Source organism: Mastigoproctus giganteus, chromosome 4 (genome assembly GCF_048544385.1).
Source record: "Mastigoproctus giganteus isolate SK-2022 chromosome 4, ASM4854438v1, whole genome shotgun sequence".
NCBI classification, from domain to species: domain Eukaryota; kingdom Metazoa; phylum Arthropoda; class Arachnida; order Uropygi; family Thelyphonidae; genus Mastigoproctus; species Mastigoproctus giganteus.
This window is the reverse complement of record NC_143578.1, coordinates 91,637,182-91,664,965: the sequence shown is the minus strand read 5'-3', so window position 1 is coordinate 91,664,965 and position 27,784 is coordinate 91,637,182. Positions and strand designations below refer to the sequence as shown.

General features: G+C 40.0%; 1 protein-coding gene across 1 annotated transcript in view; it reads right to left on the bottom strand.

Annotated features, from left to right (window-relative positions):
• The window catches only part of LOC150086909 (uncharacterized), a 45,252-nt gene extending 17,903 nt beyond the window's left edge, over positions 1–27,349 (bottom strand). The window contains exons 1-8 of the mRNA XM_090372318.1: positions 27,074–27,349; positions 15,595–15,695; positions 9,790–9,931; positions 9,477–9,691; positions 8,308–8,491; positions 8,017–8,115; positions 6,914–7,024; positions 523–4,512 (exon numbers count right to left, since the gene is read on the bottom strand). Coding sequence (XP_090228444.1) covers positions 523–4,512; positions 6,914–7,024; positions 8,017–8,115; positions 8,308–8,491; positions 9,477–9,691; positions 9,790–9,931; positions 15,595–15,695; positions 27,074–27,236 — 5,005 coding nt within the window. The 5' untranslated portion in view covers positions 27,237–27,349. The remainder of the gene's footprint in view (positions 1–522; positions 4,513–6,913; positions 7,025–8,016; positions 8,116–8,307; positions 8,492–9,476; positions 9,692–9,789; positions 9,932–15,594; positions 15,696–27,073) is intronic.
• Between the last annotated feature and the right edge of the window lie 435 nt (positions 27,350–27,784).

Here is a 27,784-nt window from a genome sequence, read left to right as displayed (position 1 = left end):
ATTTATTTTTGCAATGGCCACCAAACGAAGGTCTAAATTGTCTCTAGACTCGTTTGTGGATATTATATAGATCTGAAGCAGGTGAAGCACAATATCATTGGTGACATCAAGTCTTACAGATCATACGAAGTTAATTTTGTAATGCCTATCAATAATCACGTAATTACTACTAGGTGGTAGATGACTCTCATCAACCTCTGACTTTGCTTATTAGAGGCTTGAAGTGGCGGTACCCATGTTTATTTCCAGGGCAAAGCCCCGGCACCTTGCCCCATGTCTTCCATCATGCATTATGACTGATATCTTTTGAGGTTATGATGGAAAGCCTTGCGAGATCCAATCTTCCTTACATTTCCAGTTAGTATTTTGACCTATAAAATCAAAGTACTATATTGGTAATTAGCCAATTAAATTAGCTCATATAATTAAATGACAGAATTAAATATTCTGATGGCATGTACACTAAATATTTAGCTGCTCTAATGCCATTTCAAAGGAAACATTAGTACAGAGAATATTTACCTGGTCCTGAAAGAATATCTTCTAATCCTGCTTGTTGGAAAAGTTCGTATATGATTGTTAGATGAACAGGACGTCCTCCAATAACAAGGTTCGGATTCCTCAAGATGTCGATTGTCGATCTTTCCGGTTGACTAGGGGATATTGGCTTCACTGCATAGATTACAGTTGAACGTGGTGGTTGTATCCCAGAAGAAGGGGGTTGAATAAGCGTCTGCTCAAATTCAGGAAGACCTGCTGGAGATGAAGGGACTATGGATGGTCTTCGAGGGAGTGCGGGGGAACCTTCTTGCCTTTCTTCATCGGTGGGTCTAGTTCTTTGTGGATATTGTACAATTGGAGGTTCCGGTGTTGGGGATGAGGATGACTGAAATATTTTTGGACATTCGGGACGACCATCATTTGGTTCTTCGGGTCGTCTACAGCTGCCAGGGAATTCTGAAATGGAAACACCAGGAGGAGTTTCCCTCTCCAATGGACACAATGGCCGTCGATCAAATGGCTCTCCAGGCTGTCGACATCCCTGAGGAGTTTCTGAAGACCCAGGCTGAACGGTCTGTGGACACAAAGGTCTGCGATCAAATGGTTCTCCTGGCTGTCTACATCCTTGAGGGGTTTCAAGTGGACTGCGTGGAACCTGAGGGCACAAAGGTCTGCGATCGAAAGGTTCACCAGGCTGTCTGCATTCCGGAGGAGTCGGCGGAGGTCCAGCTTGAACAGTCTGTGTGCACAAAGGTCGGCTATCAAGTGGTTCCCCAGGTTGGCGACACTCTTGAAGAGTTTCTACAGGTGGAGGTTGACCTCTCAAAGGGCATAAAGGTCGTTGGTCAAGTGGCTCCCCAGGTTGTCTGCATCCTTGAGCAGTTCCTGGAGAACTGGGTCGAACAGTCTGTGGACACAAAGGTCTGAGATCGAATGGTTCACCAGGCTGTCGACACCCTTGAGGCGTTTCTGCAGACCCAGGCTGAACGGTCTGTGGACACAAAGGTCTGCGATCAAATGGCTCTCCTGGCTGTCTACATCCTTGAGGGGTTTCAAGTGGACTGCGTGGAACCTGAGGGCACAAAGGTCTACGATCGAAAGGTTCACTAGGCCGTCTGCATCCCTGAGGAGTCGATGGAGGTCGACCTTGAACAGATTGTGTGCACAAAGGTCGGCTATCAAGTGGTTCCCCAGGCTGGCGGCACTCTTGAGGAGTTTCTACAGGTGTAGGTTGACCTCTCAAAGGGCATAAAGGTCGTTGGTCAAGTGGCTCCCCAGGTTGTCTGCATCCTTGAGCAGTTCCTGGAGAACTGGGTCGAACAGTCTGTGGACACAAAGGTCTGCGATCGAATGGTTCACCAGACTGTCGACACCCTTGAGGCGTTTCTGCAGACCCGGGCTGAACAGTCTGTGGACACAAAGGTTTGCGATCAAATGGCTCTCCCGGCTGTCTACATCCTTGAGGGATTTCAAGTGGACTGCGTGGAACCTGAGGGCACAAAGGTCTACGATCGAAAGGTTCATCAGGCTGTCTGCATCCCTGAGCAGTCGATGGAGGTCCAGCTTGAACAGTCTGTGTGCATAAAGGTCGGCTATCAAGTGGTTCCCCAGGCTGGCGGCACTCTTGAGGAGTTTCTACAGGTGTAGGTTGACCTGTCAAAGGGCATAAAGGTCGTTGATCACGTGGCTCCCCAGGTTGTCGGCACTCTCGAGGAGTTTCTACAGGTGTAGGTTGACCTGTCAAAGGGCATAAAGGTCGTTGATCACGTGGCTCCCCAGGTTGTCTGCATCCTTGAGCAGTTCCTGGAGAACTGGGTCGAACAGTCTGTGAACACAAAGGTCTGTGATCAAATGGCTCCCCTTGTTGTCTACATCCTTGAGGACTGGGTGAAGCCTGATGGCATAAAGGTCTGCGATCGAATGGTTCACCAGGCTGTCTACATCCCTGAGGAGTTTCTGCAGACCCTGGCTGAACAGTCTGTGGACACAAAGGTCGGCTATCAAGTGGTTCCCCAGGTTGGCGGCACCTCTGTGGAGTATCTGTAGGTATAGGTTGACCTGTCAACGAGCACAAAGGCCTTCGATCAAATGGCTCCCCAGGCTGTCTACATCCTCGAGGAGTTTCTGTAGGCCTAGATTGAAGGGGTTGTAGGCACAGAGGTCTGCCATCGAGTGGTTCACCAGGCTGTCTACATCCCTGAAGAGTCGGAGTTCCAGTTTGAACAGTCTCTATGCACAAAGGTCGGTTATCAAGTGGTTCCCCAGGTTGTCGGCAATTTTGAGGAGTTTCTATAGGTATAGATTCATGAGTTCCTGGAGAACTGGGTCGAACAGTCTGTGGACACAAAGGTCTGCGATCGAATGGTTCACCAGGCTGTCGACACTCTTGAGGAGTTTCTGTAGACCCGGGCTGAACAGTCTGTGGACACAAAGGTCTGCGATCAAATGGTTCCCCTGGTTGTCTACATCCTTGAGGAGCTCCTAGAAGAGTGGGTCGAACCAGTGGGCAAAGAGGTCTGCGATCAAGTGGTTCACCAGGCTGTCTACATCCCTGGGGACTCTCTGGTGGTCCAGGTTGAACAGTCTGTATGCATAATGGTCGACGATCGAGTGGTTCCCCTGGTTGTCGGCACTCTCTTGGAGGTACAGGTTGACCTGTCAAAGGGCACAAAGGTCGTTGATCAAATGGCTCGCCAGGCTGCCGACATTCAGGACGAATTCCTGGACGTCGGGGTGGAACTGTTTGTGAGCACAATGGTCGCTGATCATATGGCTCTCCTGGCTGTCGACAGCCTTCAGCTCTTGGTGGAGTTTCTGGCTGTTGGGAAGCTGGCTCTAAAGGTTTAATAGTGTCTGGCTGAGGACACTCTGGTCGAGTATCTGTTAATGCGTTAAATGGTTCACCTGGTTGTCGGCACGGTTCTTCAGGCAAAATACTCTCTGGTTCTAATGGGCGTTGTTGTATTTCTGGCTGAGAACACACTGGTCGCCGGTCTGTATCAGCATCATAAGGTTCCCCTGGATTTCGACAAGCCTCACCTCTGTCTCCTGGTACTGGGACAGTAGGATTTGCAGATGGTGGACACAGAGGACGATTATCGTATGGTTCACTTGGTTGACGGCAATAAGGCCTATCCGGTTGCTGAGCATATGCTGGTCGACGAGGAAGCTGCTGATCTGGAACAACGTCTTGTTCATTTGGACCTGTCTGAGTGACTGCCGGGCGAAAAGATGGCGAACCGGGCTGCACACCTGGCACATACTCGTTGTCATCGATAGAGGGTGTAACATTTTCTGGGTTTAAAATCTCTTGCTGTATAAAAGGAGGATGGGATACAACTGTTGGTTGAACGTATGGTGACCTTCCGAATTGTGGAGAAATGCCTGGTTGGGTGTATGGAGGCTTTGAAGGTTGGGATGGAACGGCAGGTTCGATAACTGGAGGTCTACCTTGTTGTGAGGGAGAAGGAGCAGGCGGTTGACCAGAGGGATATCTTCCAGGTGAGGATGGCTCGCTTTGCGGCAATCGTACAGAAGTAGGTGGAGATGTGTATTGTGGGCGACCAGGAGAAGGCAGAATATTTGGTCCAACAAATGGTCCTCTTCCATTTTGAGAAGAAGGCGGAGTATAGTATGGTCTTGATGGCTCAGGTGGAATTTCCGGTTGTGATCCTTCATCTTGTGCTCTAGGTGGCGCATCGGGATGAGGTGGAATTCTTGGGCTTACTGGACCAGGGACAGGTGGAGGCAATGGTGGTTGTCGAACTTCTGGTGAGAATACAGTTGGTGGTCTTCCCTGACGCTGAGTTAACGATGGAGGAAGTATTTCTTGGGATGGGCGACCGCTGATTGAAGGAGGACGTTGCTGAATATCCCCTCGTCTAAGAGGCTTACAATTACAATCATTCATTACGTCCGGAGATAGAAGAACACGGTTAATGTAATGGATAACCCCGTTGGTAACAGTGACATCAGGACGAACGACTGGAATGCCATTCACTGATATGAGTCCTAAAAGATGTTAGGGAAAATCATCAGTTTTGAAGCATAATAATAATTAACGTAATTATATTATGTTTATTTTGACTGCGTCATTTGATGGCGAATTATGAAAACCCAGTTAATACATCACTTTAAAAAAATAAAATAAAAAAAAAGGCCAATAAGAAAAATTTGAATAGAGTAATAAATAAGTATGCATTTTTCTAGCAAAAGAATGCTGTAAAATTTAAAACCTCGCCCTTATTATTAGGGTATTTGGTTCACCCTAATTTGTCATGTAAGTTGATTGTTGTGAAGGTGGGTAGTTGGAATTTAACCCTGTGGGTGAACCCAAGGTTCACCCCCTGTACAACCAGTGGACTAGGAGGGTGTGTCATAAATTGCGTGTGTTCTGTTTTCCAGACGAAAAACGAGTTTTCCGGATGAAAAACCACGATACCATCGCCTGATACAGACTAACTCAGCCACGTTATAAAAAGACCCACAAAAGTCCTTCGCGTCATTGATGGGATTCGAACTCGGGTCTTTTCCACCCGGTGTGGGGAGGACGGTGGTTTTACAAGCAGTGCTATCGACGAGGGGTACAAATAAGGAAGTGGATCTCAGAAAGCGATATATAAAAATGATTAAGAAACTTCATTTTTCGTAATCGCTTTTTCGAATGCGCTAAGGAATTATTTTTCTGCTCCCCTTCCAAATTTCTTATGAAAATTATATGGAAACTGCAGGTGTTTGTTGTTACAAAAGAAAGTAAAAGTCAAATATCCTACGCATTAACAAATATCAAGTTAAGAATGAACATTAATCGGTCGAGGAAAGAAAGGCAATACTGAACCAAGAATAACACAAGTATTATTCTCCAGCGAGTGGCCTTCCTTGAATCATTTTGCTAGTATTAGCAAATGATTGAAGGAAGCAAGCTTATACAGCATAAGCACCATAGATAAACAAATAAAAATAACTTCCCCAAATTCATTTTCCTCTTTCCAATAGCTTGTTCACTTTAAATTTATTCCAACTACCCACTTTCACAACACCAGATGAACGTTTATTTCAACAATCAACTTACATGACAGTAAACTCTTCTCGCAGGCTGAGGCTTTTTAGCCTAAATTCCACACGCATCTGAGAAAGATGCTGATGGTACCTTTCTCAGATGCGTCTGAGAAAGATGCCATCAGCATTGACATACAGATATATCAATTAGGTCATTTTGCAGGTATCTCGTTTCTAGATGCTGCAATATGTACAACCGAGGTCTTTTGTGGTAATAGTACCCCTTTGTGTTCTTTGACTAATCTGGTTGCTCTTCTCTGCACCCATTCAAAGAGTTCCACATCTTTCGTAAAATGAGGCTTCCAGACCTGTTATGCAGTACTCAGGATGTCGCCTAGTTGCCTTATACAATGGGATAATTGTCTCCTTGTCCCTGCTGGCAATGTTCCTGTATTTCATTGATAGAGTTCCATGAACTGTTCTAGCAGCCCATCTGTTCCTCAGAGAAATGGCTCGTGGGTAGCACAGTTGGTATAATCACCGTCCTCTCCACACCAGGCGTAAAGGACTTGAGTTCGAATCCCATCAATGACGCGAGAAATTTTTAAGGGCCTTTTTCACAACGTGGCTGAGTTAGTCGGTCTCTGGAGAAGGTAGAGTGATTTTTCTCCATGAAACTTGGGTTGTACGTCCAGAAAACAGGAAATCGACCACAGAACAGATGCAATTTACAGACATATATGGCGCAAAATGGCCTAAGTTGACAATGCGGCTAAAACTCAACAACAACAATAGCTCAGAGAATTTCATGTCGGACTGTACAATTATCCCTAGATCTCTTTGGTTCTTCGCTATTTTGACTGTAGTACCAGCTAATTAGTGCGTTAACCTGGAACTATTGCTAACTAAAATCAGTACTTTGCGTTTCTCTTTTGGACACTCTCCAGAAGCTGTCTTTTTTCAGCTGGGGACCTCCAAAATCTTCGTCTTATACATAAGGAAAATGGACATTCTTCTCAATGAAAAACAATGAAGTTACACAAAAATTGAGTAACTTCATCCGTTTGTGTCCTATCCAATACATACAAATATCAGTCACTAAAAAAACCTTTCATTTTGAGGTTGTAAAATAAATGAAAATTTCCTTTTAATCTCTTTAAGTTGATGTAGTGAGAATTTCATCATCAGTTAATTTTTACTCTTATTTATTGTCAAATAATATTTGGCTCGCAGCTTAGTTTGGCTTCCAGGCGGTTTTTGCGATACAGACTGAGAATTAAAAAAAAAAAAAAAAATCAATTTAAGGTTTCTCTATCATTAATTAATACAACGATGCCCTTGATCAGCATCTTTTTTATTTATTTATTAATTTTTTTAAAAATTTGCATTGCATAAAACATGAAGAGCATATTACCTCTCTGGATAGTGAAGTTCAACAGATAATTCCCAATTGCAGGAAGTTGAAGACCATCATTGATTGCAATGGTATAAATCGTTCCTGGCAAGATGTGATTCATCAGCACAACTGTTGGGGTAAAAATTGTTAATTGATTTAATTAACAGTGGGAAATATTAAAGTAAATGAAGGGAATTTACTGATTACATAAACTAACTACTGAACTTTAAATTGGAAACTTATTTTTTGCTATCAACGAGTTGATTGACATAATGTCTGATCACGTTCTTGCAAAAATAATAAAAGATAGTGTGCATAATGCAATTATAATCGACGAAATGATAGACTTTTCTAATGAGAAACACGTTTCTCTTTAGTTTAGGATTTCTGAATGAAGATACTCCTGACTCTGCATCAGAAACTTTGTTCACCCTAATCTTGCGTTGATTTGAAAATTTTGGACTGCCAAGGCCAGTGTTTCAATGATGCTGCAATAATGTCTTTATTTGTCCACTGCTTGTTCATCGTACAATTTTAGGACTTTGGGATTTCTTGATTACAAATTTTTCTGGTTACAACATGTTGAATATAACGGAAGAAATCCAAAAGACTTGTCTTCGTCAAAGAATTGCAACAGGAGACTAAAAAAAATCAACGCCCATTACGTTACAAAGTGGACCATCTTTGGATTCAGAGAAAACCACTTGAACTTCTCTTCACAGGAGAAATTTCTGACAGAGAAATCTAACGGAAGGACTAAAGCTAGTGGACTTTTGGTTTACCTTCAACTCTTATCGTTGCTGTTTTCACTTGGCCATTCTTTCAGTCGTATTTAGAGACACCGAAGCTACGACTACTTCTCGAAAGGGGAAAAAATTGTTTAAAATTCGATTTTTTAATAGAACCGTTGAAAAGTTTTCGTGTAAAATTTTAAGACGTACGCAAAGAGTTACAGAAGAAAGTAAAGACTTTGGTCTCAAAGAGCTGAAAGGAAGATTCAGAGAAAGGTCCCCAAAAATATCTTTTGGGGACCTTTCATTGGAAACAAACTGAAAGATAAATTTATTACCAGATATAATAAAAGATAAAAACATAAACACGAAAAACAGACAGATACTCACGTTCTGCAAAAGTCGAATTTCTTCTCAGACTCTCTAAGATGTGCGCGGGTATGGTGTTGAAGGCATCGTCATCAGGGGCAAACAAAGTATAGCTTCCACCTAGTGAACAAAAATCGAAATTAGGTATTTAAAAGTAAGAATGAAAACATTCATTTATAAAGCAATATTTTAAACAAATATTATTTAATTCAAAGAAATTTCAGTTCATATTATTTCCAATATATCTGCACGCAATATATTCTGCCAATTGAGAATAACACTAAAGCTGATATTTGAAATCTTTCTTGTTACCTGATAAACGTTCCACGAGTCCCGCAGACACCAGAAGCTGGTGAAGTTGTCCTGAAGTTGATCTGATTTGGTCGACCATATTATATAAAACTAATGGATACAGGGGACGATCAATTACGTGCACAATAATATCACCAACTTGCTGGTCGGCTTCTAGAATCTTAGATCCGGATACTGTGGTAACCTGAAAGAATAATTACTGTTGGCTGAACTGCTTTTAACACGGGGAAAGGATGTGGCGTGTCGTGTTATTCTAACACAATATGTTATAAAACAACGTGTAAATTAAGAAAATACACTTGGAATATTTTCCAAAGTGAAATAGATTTAAGGATTTTTAATGTTTGATAACGAAAAACAATTCAGTTTTTAAGGCTGAGGTGACCCACAAAGATCAGTGGCCAAGTCGGAGGACATAGGCTGGAAAGAAACTGAAGAAAGTGATGTTTGTCGATAATTTCATCAATGACAAAGCAAAGAAAGCATTGGAAAACATGCGTAATGTTGCTGGCTCAACTGTGACCTGTTTAAATAAGGAGCATTTGAAACAAAAGAACAGGCTTATACAGAACAGAAAGAAAGAAAGCATTGCAAAGCCACAAACCGATGAAAATATGTAGTCTGCTACCAATGCTCAGAATTTTCCTACCATCAACCTGAAGTAACTTAGGATTTAGCTACATTTTTGCCATTGCCAGATTCTCCAACGAGATCAATTTATTCCTCTTAAAAACTTTATTTCCATTGCACCAAAAATTCCCATTTCTTCCATTAACAGAAGCAAACAGTTAGCCGATATCTTGACATCAATAAAAACATTAAAAACAACAGGAAATTTTCCCTCCAATCAAAATAGTAAAAAAAATAATTAAAAAAAAAAGCTGCCAAAGATGTAAATGAAGATGAAGATTCAAACAAAGATGCAGCCATATCAGAAGAGCCGGACGGCAAAATTGTGAAGAATATGGCATTGTGAAGAAAAAGAAACATGTACACGTCACCGAAGAAGTATATGCAACTCAAGCAGAAGAAAGAATATTAAAAATAAAAACATTTTAAAAGGAAAATTCACATTTTGCATCGTTAATCTTTGCACATCTAACTTGTGATGATTAATCCTTGAACATTTTAAAAAGAAAAGGAAAATCATCATAAAGATTCTGTCTTACCTTTCCTTCGTTGTAGATGTTGAATCTTAATGGCGTTCCTTGCAACGATTGAACGGTGTTCTCGTCAAATATATCCGCTTGTAGAACACGCCAACCAACGATGTGGTTCAGAAGGAATTCTCTCAGCAATGCCGGGTCTTTTTCTATTTGTTCGAGGATACCTCCCGGTATGAATGCGAATGAGCGGTCATTAGGAGCAAACAGAGTAAAGGGCCCTGGATAAACGGAACCGTTTTAGATGATTTTAGTTTAAGATACGATAGATAAAAAGCAAGCAGATGAGAACATTCAGAGAGGAATGATATTTTCTTACCTACTGACAGTAGATATTCTTCCAGGCCGGCAGATCGAATAAGCTTACATAACTTGACCAGACCTAGACTTACGAGGTATTGGTAGAAATCTTCCAACCCACCAGTGCCTTCTCGCTTATGTCGGGATTTCGCATGTTGTACCTGAAATCGTTCCCCAAAATTAATGATTTTGAATTTTATAGGCAACTAAGAAAATGAATCAATAATAATGCATGGTTATTCTAATTATTGTGACCTATTAAGCAAAGAACGCTTTGAAGGGGATACTTAATTTAGTGTAAACCACTTTACGCTGAAATAAACATTTGCTCTTCTTTCACTAAAGGACACATGCTCTTTATTTATTGAAAGTTTTGCATTCTTTTTTGTGTGCGAAGTGCGCCAGGTGTCTTGTAGTTATTTGTTGTATTTGGAATTTAGGAGCATCAGCGACTGAAGCCATATTACTCCGTGTATACTCTCTAAATTGTTGTGTTCTGTGCTCAATTTTCTGTTTGCTGGACGAAACGTCCGAGTTTCCGGGAGAAAAAACCACGCTGTCCTCGCCTGAGATCGACTAACTCAGCAACTTTGTGAAAAAAGCACATAAAAATTCCTCACGTCATAGACGGGACCCAAACTCAGGCCACTCCCACAGGAGTAGGCAGGACGGCGATTCTGCCAACTGTGCTACCCACGAGGGCAGGTGTCTTGTTACCCAGAAGAATTGCTACTGGATAGGAGTGTGGTTATAATTAAGGTGCGTCACTTTGGCTGTCCATTCCTGCCTAACAACAGTTGTAGTCAAATATCCCCATTCTTCTAAGGATAAGAATCATATGGTTTGGGAGAATATCTATTTTGGAACTGGGATCCTTTTAAAAAAAAAACGTTACCAACAATACACGATCTTTCATTGCAGTATCATATTGATTTTTGCTTATATAGAAGCAAAACAAATGCTGATGTTGCACTTGATTCAGGCATGCCAAACTAGCCACCCTCAGACATTTGTTCTCTCATATGTCGCATGTCACCATTCACAAGTTAACAGTTTGAAACCTATATGAAAACAATCGTAAAGAGTAATACTAATATGAAGGAGATGCAGTAATATAAAATATAAATAAAATTCAGACTTATAAAAACCCACATAAATGTTCATGGTCATCAGATCGTATTTTTGTGCAAGGAGAAACTGGCAGTCACATTTCCATGTACTTCCAGTTTTTGTCTTGCAACAGTTAACTTCAAACGTCACAAACCCCTTTCATAGAATATCATTCCCATCCGGGGTAGTGCCCCCAGAACCTTTTTAAAACTCCTGAACTACATCTAGAAGAGGAAAGTTGAGTTAATTGCTGATTCTTCCTCAACAGCACTCGTGGGTAGCACAGTGGTTATAATCATCGACTGTTTCACACTGGGCGGAAAAGGTCCGGGTTCGAATCCCATCAATGATGCGAGGAACTTTTATGAGTTTTTTTTTTCACTCGAAATAAGTCTGTCTCAGATGTGGTTAGCAAGGCTTTTCCTCCCGGAAACTCGACTTTTTCGTCCGGTAATACAGAAAAATCAACCAGAGAAGAGATGCAATTTATGGACATAAATTGCGCATGGGCAGATGATTTAGTTCTCTGGCGGCCCGAATATGATATATTTTTGACCTATTAAGAGTACTAAATTTTCAAACAGCACGTCCTGATTTGGGAAGCAATAGCAATAGCATGTTTAATAATATTATACGCAAAGTTGTTTTAGAAAAAAAGTGGTGTTTAGGCAGCACAGTTAAATTACTCTTTATTGTATCAAATAAATCATTTATGCGAAGCTGGTTGTATATTTTTGTCTTTCGCTCGCCACATAAGCAGGACTGAGCTAATCATGAAGAAGGAAAGTACTGGAAAAGACAGTTTGTTACCACGCAGACTCAGAGGAAGTGTCTTGTTGATTGGGAATTACAAAGCTGAACAAGGATCCGTTACTAAAATCAAAATCTGGTATGTTCCCGCCATGACCAAAGAGTCATGTCGACTGGCGTGGCACGTCTCTCTAATGTAGGGTGAGGATATTTATTACTTTTCGACCTTTTCCTTATTCTTTTTGTTTCTTGTGTGACTAAGCATACACCGGACACTATTGTGGCGTTTCCGGTCTTTTCAGTGGCATCTGACTCGGATGTTTACCGCCTGTTAAGACCCCTTCCTCTTTTTTGCTTCACCCTTATCGACTACTGGTTTGTTGGACAAATGAATTACCTCATTCTTTCTTTCTTTCTTCGCTACTCGCCACTTTCTCTTCAATTCTGATGTGATTTATGACAATCGGTTTGTCTGCGATGTTTCTCGCTGTTGCACCATAATTAGGTCACTTCCGTGACAGGAGACAAATTTCCTTCGGTTCACATTCCTTCGTGAATTCTTTTCTTATTTCTCGATCCGTCCTTGAATGTTTGTCGAACAGTGTGTTTATTTCCATCCTCTCGTTAGTCCCGCCAGTCTATCGCATACACCGACTTGACATATGACACGTACATGAGCGTGAGGTACATTCTGTTGAGCAACAGGACAAGCCCAGTCTTGCGCACTCACTTTCTGGCTTCGTATCCTTCTCTTCCTGTTCGAGGAACATTTATTCCCGAACTTCATTTAACGCGTAGGGAAGTTCTCTCAAGCCATAATGACAAAATAATTTTTATCTCAAATTCTAGCGAGCACATATGAAAGTTGAACGAATAATATCTTTATTTTCTAAATAAATGTAGCAGTGATTCAAATCATCATTCGAATCATTATGCCACGATTACCCCTCACGGTATTCATGGTTGATGGCATCCTGGTGGTCTGACCATTGCCTTGTTGGTTGGTAGGGTTTAGGAGCATCGGCGACTAAGACCATGTCACTCCGTGTATATTGTCTGTAAATTGCGTGTGTTGTTCGGAGGTCGTATTTCCGTTTGCCGGACGAAAAACCAGAGTTTCCGGGAGAAAAAACCATGCTACAATCGCCGGGATTCGAACTCAAGTCTTTTCCACCCGGTGTGCGGAGGAAAAGTGTCCATTGCCTTATAGAGTGGGACAATCATCTCCTTATCCCTGCTAGCAAAATTCCTGTACATTATTGACGAAACCCATGGGCTGTCTTGGCAGCCCATCTGCATTATTCCAAGAACTTCGTATCCTCGTATCCGACTGCACAATTACCTCCAGGTCTTTTTGACTTTCAACTACCCTGAGTGTAGTACCAAATAGTGATATGTTGGTACTTAGACATGAAGCCTGACATAACTTCATTAATATCATTGATAAATATAGAAAACAACGATTGGCCCAATACTGAAGATTCAGAATGCTACTGATTTAATCGATACCAGAATGGACGTTTACTTTTTTCAATACTGGTATGTATAAAGGGGATAAATCGACGATAGTGAATTTTTAAGAACAGACCACATTGGTGATTACCCATAAAAGGTTACCAAACCTGGGATTGTGTCCTGTCAAATCAGGATGTGTAGTATCTTATTCCTGTGGAAGAGGACCAACATTTCCTCAAAGACTAAAATCCGACTCTTCCGGACTTTGATCCTGCCCGTTCTCCTTTACGGATCAGAAACAAGGATTTGTCTCAAGCTAGATTTAAACAAACTTGAGGTATTCCAAATGCGATGCCTGCGGCAGATTTTGGGCATCTCACTTCGTGACCGCATCACTAATTATACCATCGCGCCAGATGCCAACAGCAACCAACCATTGCCGACCAAATCCAGAAGCGAAGGCTTAGATGGTTTGGCCACGTATGTAGAATGGGCACGAACAGAATACCATCCACACTCCTTTGGAGACAACGACCCACCCAATGGAGCATCCAACGGACCGCGCATAGGAAAACGTGGGCCAAGCAAGTGGAAAATGATTTGAAGAGCCGACGTCTCGACCTTAACCAGGCCAGGACTGACGCCATGGATCGTAAAGTATGGAAGAACATCACAGAGCAAGTCCGAAACCCTGCGGCACCTACAGCAGCATACTGGTTGCGTGGCCAACCGCCTCCCCCAGCTGCCAGCTAAGGACCAAGAAGTATCTTATTCATAGCAGATTCAGGAGAGGGAGATTCTCACAGACCCGAGCAACTTGGAACTACTTTGTGTTTTATGATATAAAATTATTGTTATAATAATTCGCGTATATAAAATCTGGTTTAGAGGACATACTGTTTGCAGAGCCAAAGTGTCATGGAATTAAGGCTGCCATCGCTATTGCAGTAGTTGTAGTAGTAGTGGGGTTTTAAGAGGATCAGCGACAAAGGCTATATTGCTCCGTGTATACTTTCTGTAAATTGCGTGTATTCTGTGGTCTATTTTCTGTTTGCTGGACAAAAAACCAGAGTTTCTGGGAGAGTTGGCATCGTGGATGGTATTGTGGTCACAGTCGCTAATCCTTCACTCTTTATAGAAAAGGCCTGAATTGTTCGAATCCTGTCAAGGCGGGAAGAGTTTTTACACCGTGGCCAAATTAATTGATTTCGGGAGAAAGTTACGATATTACAAACACAACCATTGGTGATTCACAACTTTTGTTTCTTTAAAAGTGCATGGCTTGAAGGCTTCAAAGGAGCATTTGTGTTGTACACATTAAGACTCCAGTGTATCTTTGATCAGCTCAATTGTTTTTATAGACGAAGTATAGCAACAACGCGTTTGAGGGGAAGGTGGTGTTATCAACATTGTTGATTCAAAAATACTTGTATGACGTAAAACCGTAATTTTTATTTTATTTGATTTTTAATGAATTCCGTTTCGAGGTTATAGCAGTACTCCTGTTTTACCATCAGCAAAAATACGATCGGTGAAATTAGGGTTCATTTTTATCCTATTTTCAGCTTAGACAGTCCTCATCAGCAATTTCTTGTAATGTTAAGCACCCATCAGAACGAATTTTTCATGCAGTTTAGCAACCATTTCTCCCCCAACAGAAGCTGAAAGTCCAGCTGAAGGTCAGTAATCTTCGACAGATCTTCATCCGTTTTGGAAAATATTTCATCTACTGATAAATGACAGCCTTATCTAAACAACCATCTAAATCAGTTCTTAACACTTGAAGGATTTCTGTTCTGTTCTTCCCTTTCTTTGCACAAAACTGATGCTCACAGGCCTCTGCATCCATTATGTAATGGAGTGGTTCGAAGCAGTAATGGGGTAGTTCTGCCTTACGCTTGCTAACCATCTAGGCCCTCTACCACCACCGCTTCTTTTGTAATAAATAATATCTTATAAATTTTAGATCAAATTCCTTTAGCCTTTATAATGATAATATTCGCATTTGAGGGGGACGTTGGAATCAAACCACCTTCCCCTCAAACGCGTTGCCACTGTACTTTGCCTATAAAAAGCAATTGAGCTGATTAAAGATACACTGGAGTCTTAATATGTACAACACAAATGCTCCTTTGAAGCCTTCGAGCCATGCACTTTTAAAGCAGCAAAATTTGTGAGGTACCAATGCGTTGAGTCTTTAATATCGTAACTTCCTTTCGAGATCAATTAACTCGGCCACGATGTGAAAACACCTATAAAAAGTTGCCATTAATTATGAATTTATTGAGAATGACAAAACATTAAGAAGTCTCAACTAGCTCACATTTGAAAACTTCCAGCAACCTTGGGACATGTCACTAGGAGAAAATTAATTAGTTTCTCCCTGAAGGGGACCGCTTATAAAATATTATTCATACTCCATTTCTTGTTTAGAAAAATAGAATTCGAACTGTTTGATCAGACCTCGTATACAGTACTTTCCTGTTCTTCAGCGCAATGTATTTCATACCTTTGAAAGTTCAATCGGCGACCTTTCTGTGGTGGAATTCTGATTTCTTTGCGATGTTTTGCACGCTGAATTCTGACACCTTTTTCCATATTTATGGAATTCTGAAAAATAAAGGGGAATACTAAATATTTAAGACATTTATAAATTAGAATATTTACAAATAAAATTGAAAATAAAAAAAAGACAAAAAATCTACTACTATAAATATATTAATCATGTTTAACATTTCTGAGAACTGAAGAAACAAGTTTTTTCAGTAACTAATTATAAAGAATAAAGTGCGTTTTACCGACGAATAATTTAAATTTAGTTTATTCAGGAATACTGGATAAAACCGACGCAAAACTATAACCAAACTAAAATGATAGAAGGCAACGTTTTGAGCACACTTTGGGATTCCGTCTTCAAAGTGCAATTACACTAGATGGTGCTCGAAACAACCATCTTTCACAGAATCCTCTTTCCTGAAGCTTTTTGGATATTATCTTCTTTGAAATTGTGTTCTTGTGCTGCTGAAGGCCGCAGCAGAAGAGACTGGCTACATCGGTTTGTGAGCGTTTTGCCATCTCCAACTCAGATTCTATGAGAAAAAATCTCACCATCCTCGCCTCAGACCGACTAATTCAGCCAAGAGTGAAAAAAATCCATAAAACATTTTATGCATCTTTGACAGGATTCAAACCTGGATCTTTTCCACTTGGTGTGGATAGGACGGCGATTTTATCCACTTTGATACCCGCGAGGACTATTCTACAGAAGAAGAAAATCTAATCGTATGCAGTTTAAGAGTATGCTACATTAGAATTAGTACTCTGGCCCTTTCTTTTCTAGCAGATCTATTTGCACGTTCTGGATTCGGTGGCAAGTTTTCCTAACAGTAATTAACCGTCTGGCTAAAAGAAAGAAATATTCTCTACTTTAGGTCAATCTACGAAAGAAAATTAAAGATATTTCTATTATTTAAGTCAATCAAACTTTTTAAAGCCTTAAATACTGCGATCACAACCCCTCCCAGACGTTTGGTTTCGAGACTTTGCAACCCACAAAACTAAAGTCTCTCTCTCTTTCTCTCCAAGTACCGTCTTTATACTAGTGACTAACACCATTTTGAATCTCGCTGCGCCTTTTCGAGTAGACCCACACCCTCCCTGAAATGGGGTTTCCAAACTAGTGTGCAGTAATCAAGGTGGGGCTTAACCAATGCTTTTTAATGGAACAATGACCTCAGTCACTACTAGCAAAATTCTTGCACATTATAGATGAAAAACCACAGTCTCCTGGCAGGTATGCCTACGCTGTTTCAACTTTATTTTAAAGTTGAAAACAGCTTACCTTAAAAAAATAATAAGTTCGTGTTTTACCAACACATGCAACTTAAGAAATTTAAAGTGTCGGTAACAGCTGTTTCAGTTTCTCAAGATTTTTCAGTCGAATCTCTACATATGAGTGAAGAGTTGAAACCTTTTATGGATCAATAGTAAGGGAATCCATAATGGCAATCCTAAACTGGAATTAACTGTGGTAGCAGTTTAAAAACAAATTAATTGAGGATTGAGGAATAAATTTCATTGCTGCGAGAATGATTTCAGTATTAATTTTTGAAAATATTTGACAATATCCATAGCTGTAAACACTAGAGATCTGAAAGTGGTAACTGAAAGTTTTCTAAGACATTAACCCCAGATACCCGGGCCACGGCTTTATTCTCGAAGATTCACCTCTCTTTTTCCGTCGCCTAGGAGTTCTTTGTCCTCTAACCTTTTTTCATATACTTCAATAACCGGACTATCAAGTTAAAGGAGCAGTTTCAAAATACCACCAAAAGGGTAAATAAGACCTAAATAGCTTCTTTTTTGATGCGAAAAAACAGGCGTGACTACAAGTTTTTACTCGGCTTCTACGTGTCCTCTTTTGACAAGATGGTACTGCCCTCAATATCTGCAGATGAGAAAAGATGGGGGCAGAAAAGTGTGTTGACAAACAAATTAAAGAAAAGTTACGTATACCACGAGGTAACCTTTAAGACAAAGAAAAATATTCTAAGCTATATCAATACTTTTACAGTCTAATTTATAAAGCAACTAGACGAATTCTAACTCGAAGCTACCTACCTTCTTTTGTACCAATAGCGATATACCTTTTATTTTGGAAATGTTTTTTCTTTGAATTATCAAAGAGAATATTTAGATACGAATATTACAATGATTATAAATCCATTCTTGGGATGGTATTTTAATACTCAGTCAGATACTCCACAGCGAATTGTTTTATTCGTTTTTTGTTTATCTTCTACTGTAGGAGAAAAAGGCTCATTGAAATTCCTGACGTCATCAATGGGAATCGATCTCGGGTCTTTTCCACCGATGTGGGGAGGACGGCTACTCTACCAACTGATTGATTTTGTTGAAATTGGCCCATTCACCAGTTATCACATCATTAGAAAGCATCAATAGACAAACTGAGCTCGCCTACTATAAGGATTACCTTGAATTCATTCAGCCGCTGTCCCTATAGACTGGAGATGTGCAAATGTCTGTCATATTCACAAAGGAAGGTGGTTCAAAGGATGAAATGAGCAACTGCAGACTAGCAGTTTGACTTCTGTGCCAGGAAATATTATGAAGTCCTAAGTTAAGGATGCAATACAAGATCATCTGGACAGGTGGAATTAGAAGGAATAAAAACATGGATTCTTTACGGGTAGATCACATCTCACTAAGATGTTAACTATTATGAGGTTTTCAATAAGGAATTTTCAAGAAGGAAAAACTTTGACAATATTTACATTTCTGTAAAGCTCTTTATGAATTAATCCTACGAGTGGAGTCCTCCAAGGTTCTGTTCTCGGCACCTTACTATTCCTAATACGCATTAATGATTCTGATGTAGATATATCAAATTTAATGTCTACGTTCATCGATGAGACCAAGGTGGAAGCTTTGTAATTAATGATGAATCACAGTATGCTACTTCAGCAAGACTGAAATTATTTGGATAGGCTGAGAAATGGCAGCTGAAGTTTAACATTGGAAAATGCAAAGTTTGCATCTGGATAGCAGCAGTAGTACCCAACCAAAGTGCTGATAAAGAAGACTTGGAAGTAATCATACAGCCCGTTATAGAGTTGAGAGTAATCCTATGGTGATATGAAGTTCTGAACAGTGCAGGCAGGCTATTAGGGCAGCTCATGGGATTTTACCAGTAGAGGCATAAAACTTATTGTTCCGTTATATGTTCCAGTAGTTAGGCTGCTATTGAACATTGCATACAGGCTTGCAGATCCCATTTTAGAAAAGATGTGACCTGTTGAAAAGGGATCAGAGAAGAATGACCAGGTTGGTCAAGGGCACAAGAGGCATCTCATCAACAGGACTTCATTATAAACAGGACTATAGTGTTTGGAAAGCAGGTTTCTGCGGGGTATCCTGATAACAGTATTTAAGGCCTCTAAAAGGTAAAGTAAACTCACTGTCAAGGGAATTTCTACGCTCAGACACGTGATATACACAAAGGAGCATGAATTTAAATTAAGAGGGGATAACTGCAGAAATTTTTCCTCTAATCAAAGAGTGATTCACTGTTAAATAACCTATCATATACTCTTGTGAAGTTGGAAGTTTATTTAAAATAAAGGAGAAATTGTAAAAATTCTTGAAAGAAATGGGTAAATAAAAGCAAGAAAGTGACATTGGTTATTTGATTTTAAATTTATTTTATTTCTTTTGGACATAAAGACAATTTAGACATATTATACACAGTGCAATATGACCTAAGTTACTGAGTAAACTTGGGCCACATGTCCTAAAGCGCTGCAACAACCTAATTCTTGGTTGAACATTTTTGTAGTTTTAGGATCATCAGAAACTTATCCATATTATACCGTATATATTTGTATAACATATCTATAAATTGCGGGTTCTGTTGTTGATTTGCTGCTTTCTGGATCGAAAAACCCGAATTTCCGGGAGGAAAAAACCATACCATGGTTCCCTCGTCTGAGAATGACTAACTCAGCTACGTTGTGTGAAAAAGATTATAAAACTTCGTCGCGTCATTGATGGGATTCGATCTCATCAATTATTGGCTTAAGGTTACTCACCGTCCACTCTGCTACCAGCACGGACGGTGAGTAAGGTTATAATGATCGTACTCCCCACACCGGGTGGGAAAAGCCTGGATTCGAATCCGGTTAATGATGCGAGGAACTTTTATGGGCTTTTTTAACTTCCTGGCTAAGTTACTCGCTCTCAGGCAGATAACAAAGGTTCCCCTTCCTGGAAACTCGGGCTTTCGTTCAGAAAAAAAAAACAGGCAAATCGACTAGATAGAGAGAATATTTCAATTTATGGATATAATACAGATGGGTTGATGAGTTAGTTCTCGGGTGGCTCTAATATAACCCTTCAATTTTATGTCACTTTCCTTTCAACAAATTCAATAGAAAAGCTTCAAACTCAAGCAGTTGCTTTTGACATTTTCAAAACCTGTGGCCGTGTTTGGCATAAAGGTCTTTTAAACAACCTCCCATCTATGGATTTTTGTCTGTCTGTCTTTCTTTCTTTTTTTTTCCAAATGGATATCCAGTTTTCTCCCCGACCGCTCACCGCAGGTGGTGGTAGACGGCTCACTGTCTTCTAACCTTCTTTACAAATGCTGATTCTCCAAGGTTCGGTTCTTTCTCCCACTCTTTTCCTCTTGTATATTAATGACCTTCTTTCACGGACTGGAAATCCTGTCCATGGTTTTGCTGATGATGACACACTACATTTTACCTTCAAGTTTGAGAAACCTGATCCTGGGTAAACTTCACCTTATCGAATATACGCCACCAATTCCTTAAATGCTGATCTTCGGGTAAATCTCCAATGGTGCAGGGAAAACTTAGTTTAATTCAATCCTTCTAAACCTCAGGCCTATCTCATATCTCGCAAAAAGAGCTTACAGCTCCTGTGCTGATCTTCGATGACATTCAAATCGTTCGGAGTTACTTTTCTTCTAACCTTTTCACTCCGTACAAATCAAGTATGAAGGGACGTCCACTTCAAACTTCGATCTAAATTTTAAGCACTATCTGAAAAGAAAGGCATTAGAGTTAATTAGTGATCTACTCTTACAGACTCTGTCCGCACTGTCAGATAGACGTTCAATTTTAGCTCAATGCCTTTTCTATAGATATTTCTATGGGCATTTTTTTCCCAATAAGCACCATTAATTCCTCCGTAGCCATCCAGATCGATCCGAACACCTGCTTCAATTAGTTAACCAATACAAGATATTAAAATACAAATTCTTGTACTTTTTAATTTTTGTGGTTATCATTAAAAAATTAAAAATTGAAAAATAAAGCATTTGAAGGATCGTTCAAGCTTATTTTCATCTGTCGAGACTCAAACTTTGCTTTAATCCTGAAGAAGACAACGCTTTACCCAAAAATGAAGAACATACAGAAAAAGAATGATAAATCAGACATCGTGCTAGGCCAGAGAAAATGGGCAACATTTCTGAAGGTCAAAACAAAATCACACGAAGAGCATAAATAGAAAAAGATGAAATATTGGTAAAACCATTTATGACACAAAGCAATACTACGGTGATACTCAAGAAGATTTATTTTAAGCGTGGAACTGGCTTTCAAATCAAGCAGCCTTGATTGAATCTCTCTCACTCCTGATTAATAAAGAATAAGACACACCTAAACGGTTTTTCTTTTTTTGTATTAACAAAATTAAAACTCGATTCAAAGAGTCACATCTGCCAGCAGAGCATAACTCCATCGAGAAACTAAGCTTCTGGTTGCAGGGCGCAACAGGGGGTTTAAAAGTCTATAAAAATGAAGTGAGGGCAGAGTATGTCCCCATGAGGGCAGAGTATGTCCAAGAATAAGCTGACACAACTGTAAGTTATGACATTGTCTGGTAGTTGCAAAGTGGCTTCTTTAAGTTACAAGCCACAAGTAAGAATCGTTTTATGAGCTCCATAATGGAAGATTTCAAGATCGAGAAACGTTTTGTTACTCGCTATTGTGTTCGATGTGATCTGAGTACTACAGAAGACTGTTAGAGAAACGGAAATGGGGGAAATCATTTCTTGATAATCCTTTGAGCGGGATTTAAAATTCTACGAATGGGTCTCATTCTTAGTTCAAATATTTATCAGAAAGCGCTTAATTGCTAGACATTTCTGTGTTTAATTCCTTGAGGAGTTCTTGGAGATAAATGTCATCTGTCGAAGGCTCAGGGAATTTACACCTATCACAGAATTGAGATGGTGATAGAGAACAATCCTATCCTTAAAATATAACCTTAAACAAATTGAGCAAAGCGATGATGATGACCTCAGCGTTCATTCAGAGATTTTCCATACTCACGTTTAGTATAGATTAGGGGAAAATATAATTCCAGATGCATACTGATGGATGTGATTAACTGCGTCTCGCCACCAGGTCTATTTTCTAATCATCCATCTGGAGACACCTCCATCAGATACGCCTTGAGTTAAACCCATCTAAGACGCTTAGACTGTTTTCAATAAACAAGATCACAAAATGACGTCAAAGCCCTTGTCAGGGGGGCAGCGAGCGAAGCAAGTGAGATCCCCCATTTACCTTCCTACTCATCTTAGATGGGGCCTCACTTTTCACCAGCAGTTCTTCAATATGAAGACAAACTTATTCTGCGATTTAGACAGTCAGCCAGGGTCGGACTACAAAATATTGAACAAACAACAAAGTACGTTCAAGATTGCTTACTATCAATACCATTCTATTCCTCGTCTATTTGGTCCTCATTTCCAACAATTTATATTAACAAATATTTCTGCATATTCTATGCATAATGAAATGGATGAACTGGTTGGGTGGGAACTCTTTTACCATCTTCAAATTGATCCTATATGCGGCGTCATCCCATATTTTCTTTTAGGTCAGTGAGAGCTTTCAATGACTTTTCAACTGACTGACACTTTCGTTTGGGTGTAGGCTCTCTCTCTCTCTCTCTCTCTCTCTCTCTTTTCATTACTCAAGTACAAGCATGTATTTAAATGGGATCATTTATAATGATTTTCACTGCAAATAGGATCAATCTGTGCAATTTCCGTTAAGTTTAAAACAAAAATTCAAAACACTTTCAATCCCCAAACGAAATACTGAGCGCAGATTCGTCTTTAAAATCCTATTGTTGATCTGAAAGCGAGATTACTTCGTGGATTCGCAGTGCACTCACCATAAATGTAGGGACAGGAAATGTCACGAGGAGGAGAAATCTGGAAGAACAAGTACTTTGACCTTTTTAACAGACACACACGTAGTAATTCTTATGCCCACACTGCGCATCTCTCCGATGAGATGAAACCAGACAAGGAACTCGTTGAAACCAACGTAGGGAAAGTGGGTTACGCGTGTAACTCCTTTCCACAGAATAATTTCCTGGGGAAAGGAGGAATGATAAACAGGACAATGTTACTTACGTAACACGGAAGCGAACATATTTGCTGTTTAGATATATCCATTTATACCTAATTAACCGGTTCATGTTTCTTTGTTAAAAGTGGTTCAACTGCGCCAAGGCCGTCTTTAGCTATGGCAGCTCAATTACCCTCTTGTTTTTCATCTTGTGTTTAGCAATGAGAGTGAAAAGTCATATTCTACACATTTCTTGACCCGATTTCTATAAAATTTCCGCACGTTAAAAGTGATCCTTCTCGAAGCTCCAGTGTCCCTATAAGGAAGTCATGATCTAAGAGAGAAAACCAACTCGTTGCGGTCAATAAGAAAAATAATTTCTGAGCCGACAATATTTTTAGCAACAAGTGAGAATAACACTGAAAAAACACACGCATTCTTTCATTCAGTTGCTATCTTATCTAGTATTCGCGATAAAGAAGCCCACTTAAGACAGGAAACCAAGGGTCATTTCAAACTCTCCAACTGAGAATCGTTTCCTCTCCTTGGAGGATACTCCTACACCAATTCTGCTCGTTTGCTACTTAGAATAGCAGACTTGGGTTTAAGGACCTGAGAGGACAAGGCAGAGCGAGTTCTTAAGACAAGTTCTTTGTAGCTCCAACAACTGGTAGCAGATGAAGGAAGACAATAGATTTATTGAGATACGGTGGCTGACAAGCAACGAAATTCTAGTTTACAAAAAAGGGAAAAACTAAAATGTGGTTTTCTAATCATAAATTATATAAACGAGAATCGTTTATTATCTAACATTAGGTTAATGCTGGTGGCTTTTCTGGCCTCGTTATCTTGTACAAGTGAGAGTTCAAAGAAATACAACGAACGTTTATCATACATAGGGAATAATTGATCGAAACAAAACTTGGTGAAGTCGTTGTCCAAGAGGATGTCTTTCACGTCAAAGCACAGAAAAATATTAAGAAGAATGAAACCCGTAAGTAAATACTCATTCATTTATTAAAAAATTATTTCCATAAATGTTTTAAGAAATCATTTAAAGTCAGGATTTCTTAAAGAGAAGTTTACACACAAAATGAGCTGAAATTTCAGTTGAATTCACTCCATAATTTCAAAAGAATTCTTGCCGAAGCTGTGCCTTTGTGTATTTACAAACTCGTCAAAAAGTCACCAAATGAAACAAAAAATAAAAGCAAAATGTAGTGAATATTTAGAGCATTTGAATATCTCTTAATATTTGGAAATAAAGCCGTTGCAGCTTACTAAGTTTTGAATATAAGAAGCACTCATTGAAATCCGCCATGACCTTTTTCATTTTGGAAATATCTATGAATGAAACGTTTATCGTTCAGTAAAACAAGAATTCTGTTGTTGTTTCATTTTTTAAACGTAGTCCTATTCGTGTGACCAATAAGCAGGAGCAGAGATTGTGCAATGGCATTCCATAACCCAGTGGTCCATAATTTTTTTAATCTCAGCCACATTTAGAGATAATTGGAAGTCTATTAAAATCCCAGTGACTGATGGAGGAAGGAAGAAATACAAGAAAGAAGTATGTTGTTGAAAACCGCGTATATTCGTAAATGCTCGAGTGAAATCAGTAAAAGATATTTTCCTTCAATAAAGAACTTTGGGGCACAGCAGTTGCGAAACACTGCCTTAAGCTGGACTGACTTTACTCGCTCGACAATTATTCCACAATGGCAGGACGTTGTGAATCTATATGATATTTCCAATGCAGGTAACTTAAATGTTGTACAACAACGAATCATTTACACACCTCTTAGTAATCATAACCCTGTGGATAGCACAATTGGTTGGATCGCCACCCTCCCCACACCAGGTGGAAAAGACCCGAGTTCGAGTCCCGTCGATGACGTGTGGAATTTTTATGGGACTTTTTCACAACATGGCTAAGAAGGTAAGTCGGTCTCAGGCGAGAGTAGCATAGTGTTTTCTCCCGGAAACTCGGATTTTTCATCCAGCTTTATGGCCTTAGTCGCCGATGCTCCTAAAACCCTACAACAACCACCATTATTTGGTGCCACTTAGTGAACAGATGACCTTGCTCAGGCAGAATATAAATGAACTTGGTCGCTGATGCTCCTAAAACCCAACTACAACTACACTTAGTAATTATGCACAGTCCTCGCAAGCAGCCAAGTGGAATAATCATCATCCCTCCCACACCGGCTGGAAAATGTTCAAGTATGAATCCCGTTAATGACGTGAGAAACTTTTATAGGTTTTTTTAATCCGATTTCGTCTGGCAAAACAGACACTCTGGATATATTTCTTTCATTCATCTTCGGTTATCTCTCTCTCTGTATATCAAAGCACATTCATCTTTAGAAAAGAACTAACGCATGTCGGTGATTGGATACTCTGTGCAAGAAGTTTAAGATTACCAACACAAACTATGATTTCTAACACATATTTCAACCATATAATGCAACGGCCTTACTTAACCGAGTGGTTAGGGCACAAGTGCAGTAGCATTTGAGCGTGGTTCAAACAGTGACTGCTAAATACTGTCAATGATTTTATCCATTCTCAAAAAAGGATAACTCTGACCTTTTCAGTTTGCACATTCTAGAATATTCTAGAATATGCGATTAATGAAAATATAGGAAATTTTATATGGAAAAGCGCATTAACGGTTTAAGGTTCAAATATGCCTGTGATAGTCTTCATAGGTCAAGGGCCCCTTTGGCAAAAGTATAAGTTTGGAGTAAAAGAATTGAGGATGCTTCTCGCAATTAGAAATATTTTTTAGGAAACCGAGTACAGCTAAGGAACATGCTGCGAAATTTTAACTTATCAGATAAACATCTTTACTTCCACATAACACCGAAGATCTGTACGATTGCTATTTCATCCCTTTCCCCATCTGGTCTTTCTTATGTCTTCTCTTATCTTCCATACCTCTCGAGGAAGTGGGTCTTCACCGACGAACGTCTATCTCAAATAATGACGATGTCTTCTTCTTCCTCGTACAACACGATGAATTCCTACGACTGCCTGCATTGTCTAGACATGAGATAACCGGCATCTACTCGCGAAGGAGGAGTACAAGTTACGGGAAAACTCTGAATAAACATTTAGCGAAGCATTGTCGCTGAAGCATCTGCTGATTGCTCAATCCAACGAGGAAATCTCGTTCTTCACGAAAGAATATAATAAATTAGAAACAGGTTGTAAGTCAGTCAACCTTTTTTGGAGACGACTTTAAGTGACACGATAGTCCTTGGGCTAAAAAGAAGGGCACTTCGTTACTGGAATATAGATCTTGCTGAGGTTGTGGGAAAGTCTACGATGTTACTGTAAAGCAAAAGAAATTTCCGCAGGCAAACAGTCTACGAGTACAGAGTTCGAACCATTTCGTGAGTTGGACTGATTTCGATTACTGAGAACAGGAAAAGGGAAAAGAAAAATATAAACTTTCTAGTTGACTTTGAATGCTCTGCTGAATTTTTGGGATTCACTTTACGTAGTAAAAGGCTTATTTAAAAAGGACAGAAGGAGTTGGTGAGTGGTCAAGTGAAAACAAAATAAAATGTTCCGAACTGTTGTGAACTGAGATGTACTGGAGGAATATAATCATCAACTTGAGAATAGGTAGAAGGGTGTAATCTGTATTAAAATTGTAAACGGGAGTACCATTAAATCACTGGAAGCTTTATACTCTTCCTTACATATTTGATAGGCTCAAGGGAGCAAAGAATGTCACGAACTGACAGAATGTAAGGATCTATCTAAGATAAAATAAGTGTATGTACGAGTATTCAATTTTATTTTGTGGTTGCTGTCAGCAAATATCAAATGACTTTCTTCGATCACAAGAAGGTAGATCGTGCGCTACAGGAACAGATTATTCTACGTTAAGAAACCAAATCAAATGATAACAGTCTGAAAGGGATTATAGATGTACAACACATTAAATTCCTCTAGTATCGGTGGTCCTACAGTATAAACGAACTTTTTTTTAAAACTCTTCTTCATTACCACAAAATAACACTAATTATGGAGGTGTGAACTACGACACCAAACTGTTATTCTTACCTGTCGCTTTTTTGTGTCCGTCTGACCCCGATGTCTTTGCGGGGCTTGACTGGGAGACGGAGAGGCAGCTCAAGAGGACTAGCAAGAGCAAGAAGCATCCAACCGTTGCCGCACGATGGCCTCGTGCCCCACTCTCCCGAGATTTCTCGGGTTCGCTCGCCATCAAAAGTCACTTGTCGAGTAGCGCCGCTTTGCCGTGTGTGTGTGTTGTGTTCCGTACAGCAAACAAGTTTGATGTTCACCTCCGAACTGACCTGAGGCGGCCGGCGAGAAGGTGTGCTCCTTATATAGGCGGTGAATCTTCCGCGCGCCCTTGGGCAGCGCCGGTAAAGGCTTACGATAGGCTCTTTGTGATCGCTGGTCAGTGAGGAAACCAGCGACAGTCAGGGTGGTGACTCCTAGAACTAAAGAAAATGTTATCTTCGCAGAAAATTGACCGATTAGGAGCCTATTAAAGCTAAACCGGAGGTCATATAGCGACGATAAAGCCTCCGCCTGGAATTCGTAACAAGACGTAAGACACGGCAAATACATCGCTGGATAAAACGATTAAAGCGAATCTCGCAGAAGGAAATACCCCGAAGGATTCTCCTCTGAGTTTGAATAATTTACTGCTTAGATAATCGCAGACATGGCTTCCGGCAAGTGATTAACTATAGCCATGACAACACTCGTTTTCATCCACACTGCAGTTCCGTAAGTGAACGCATC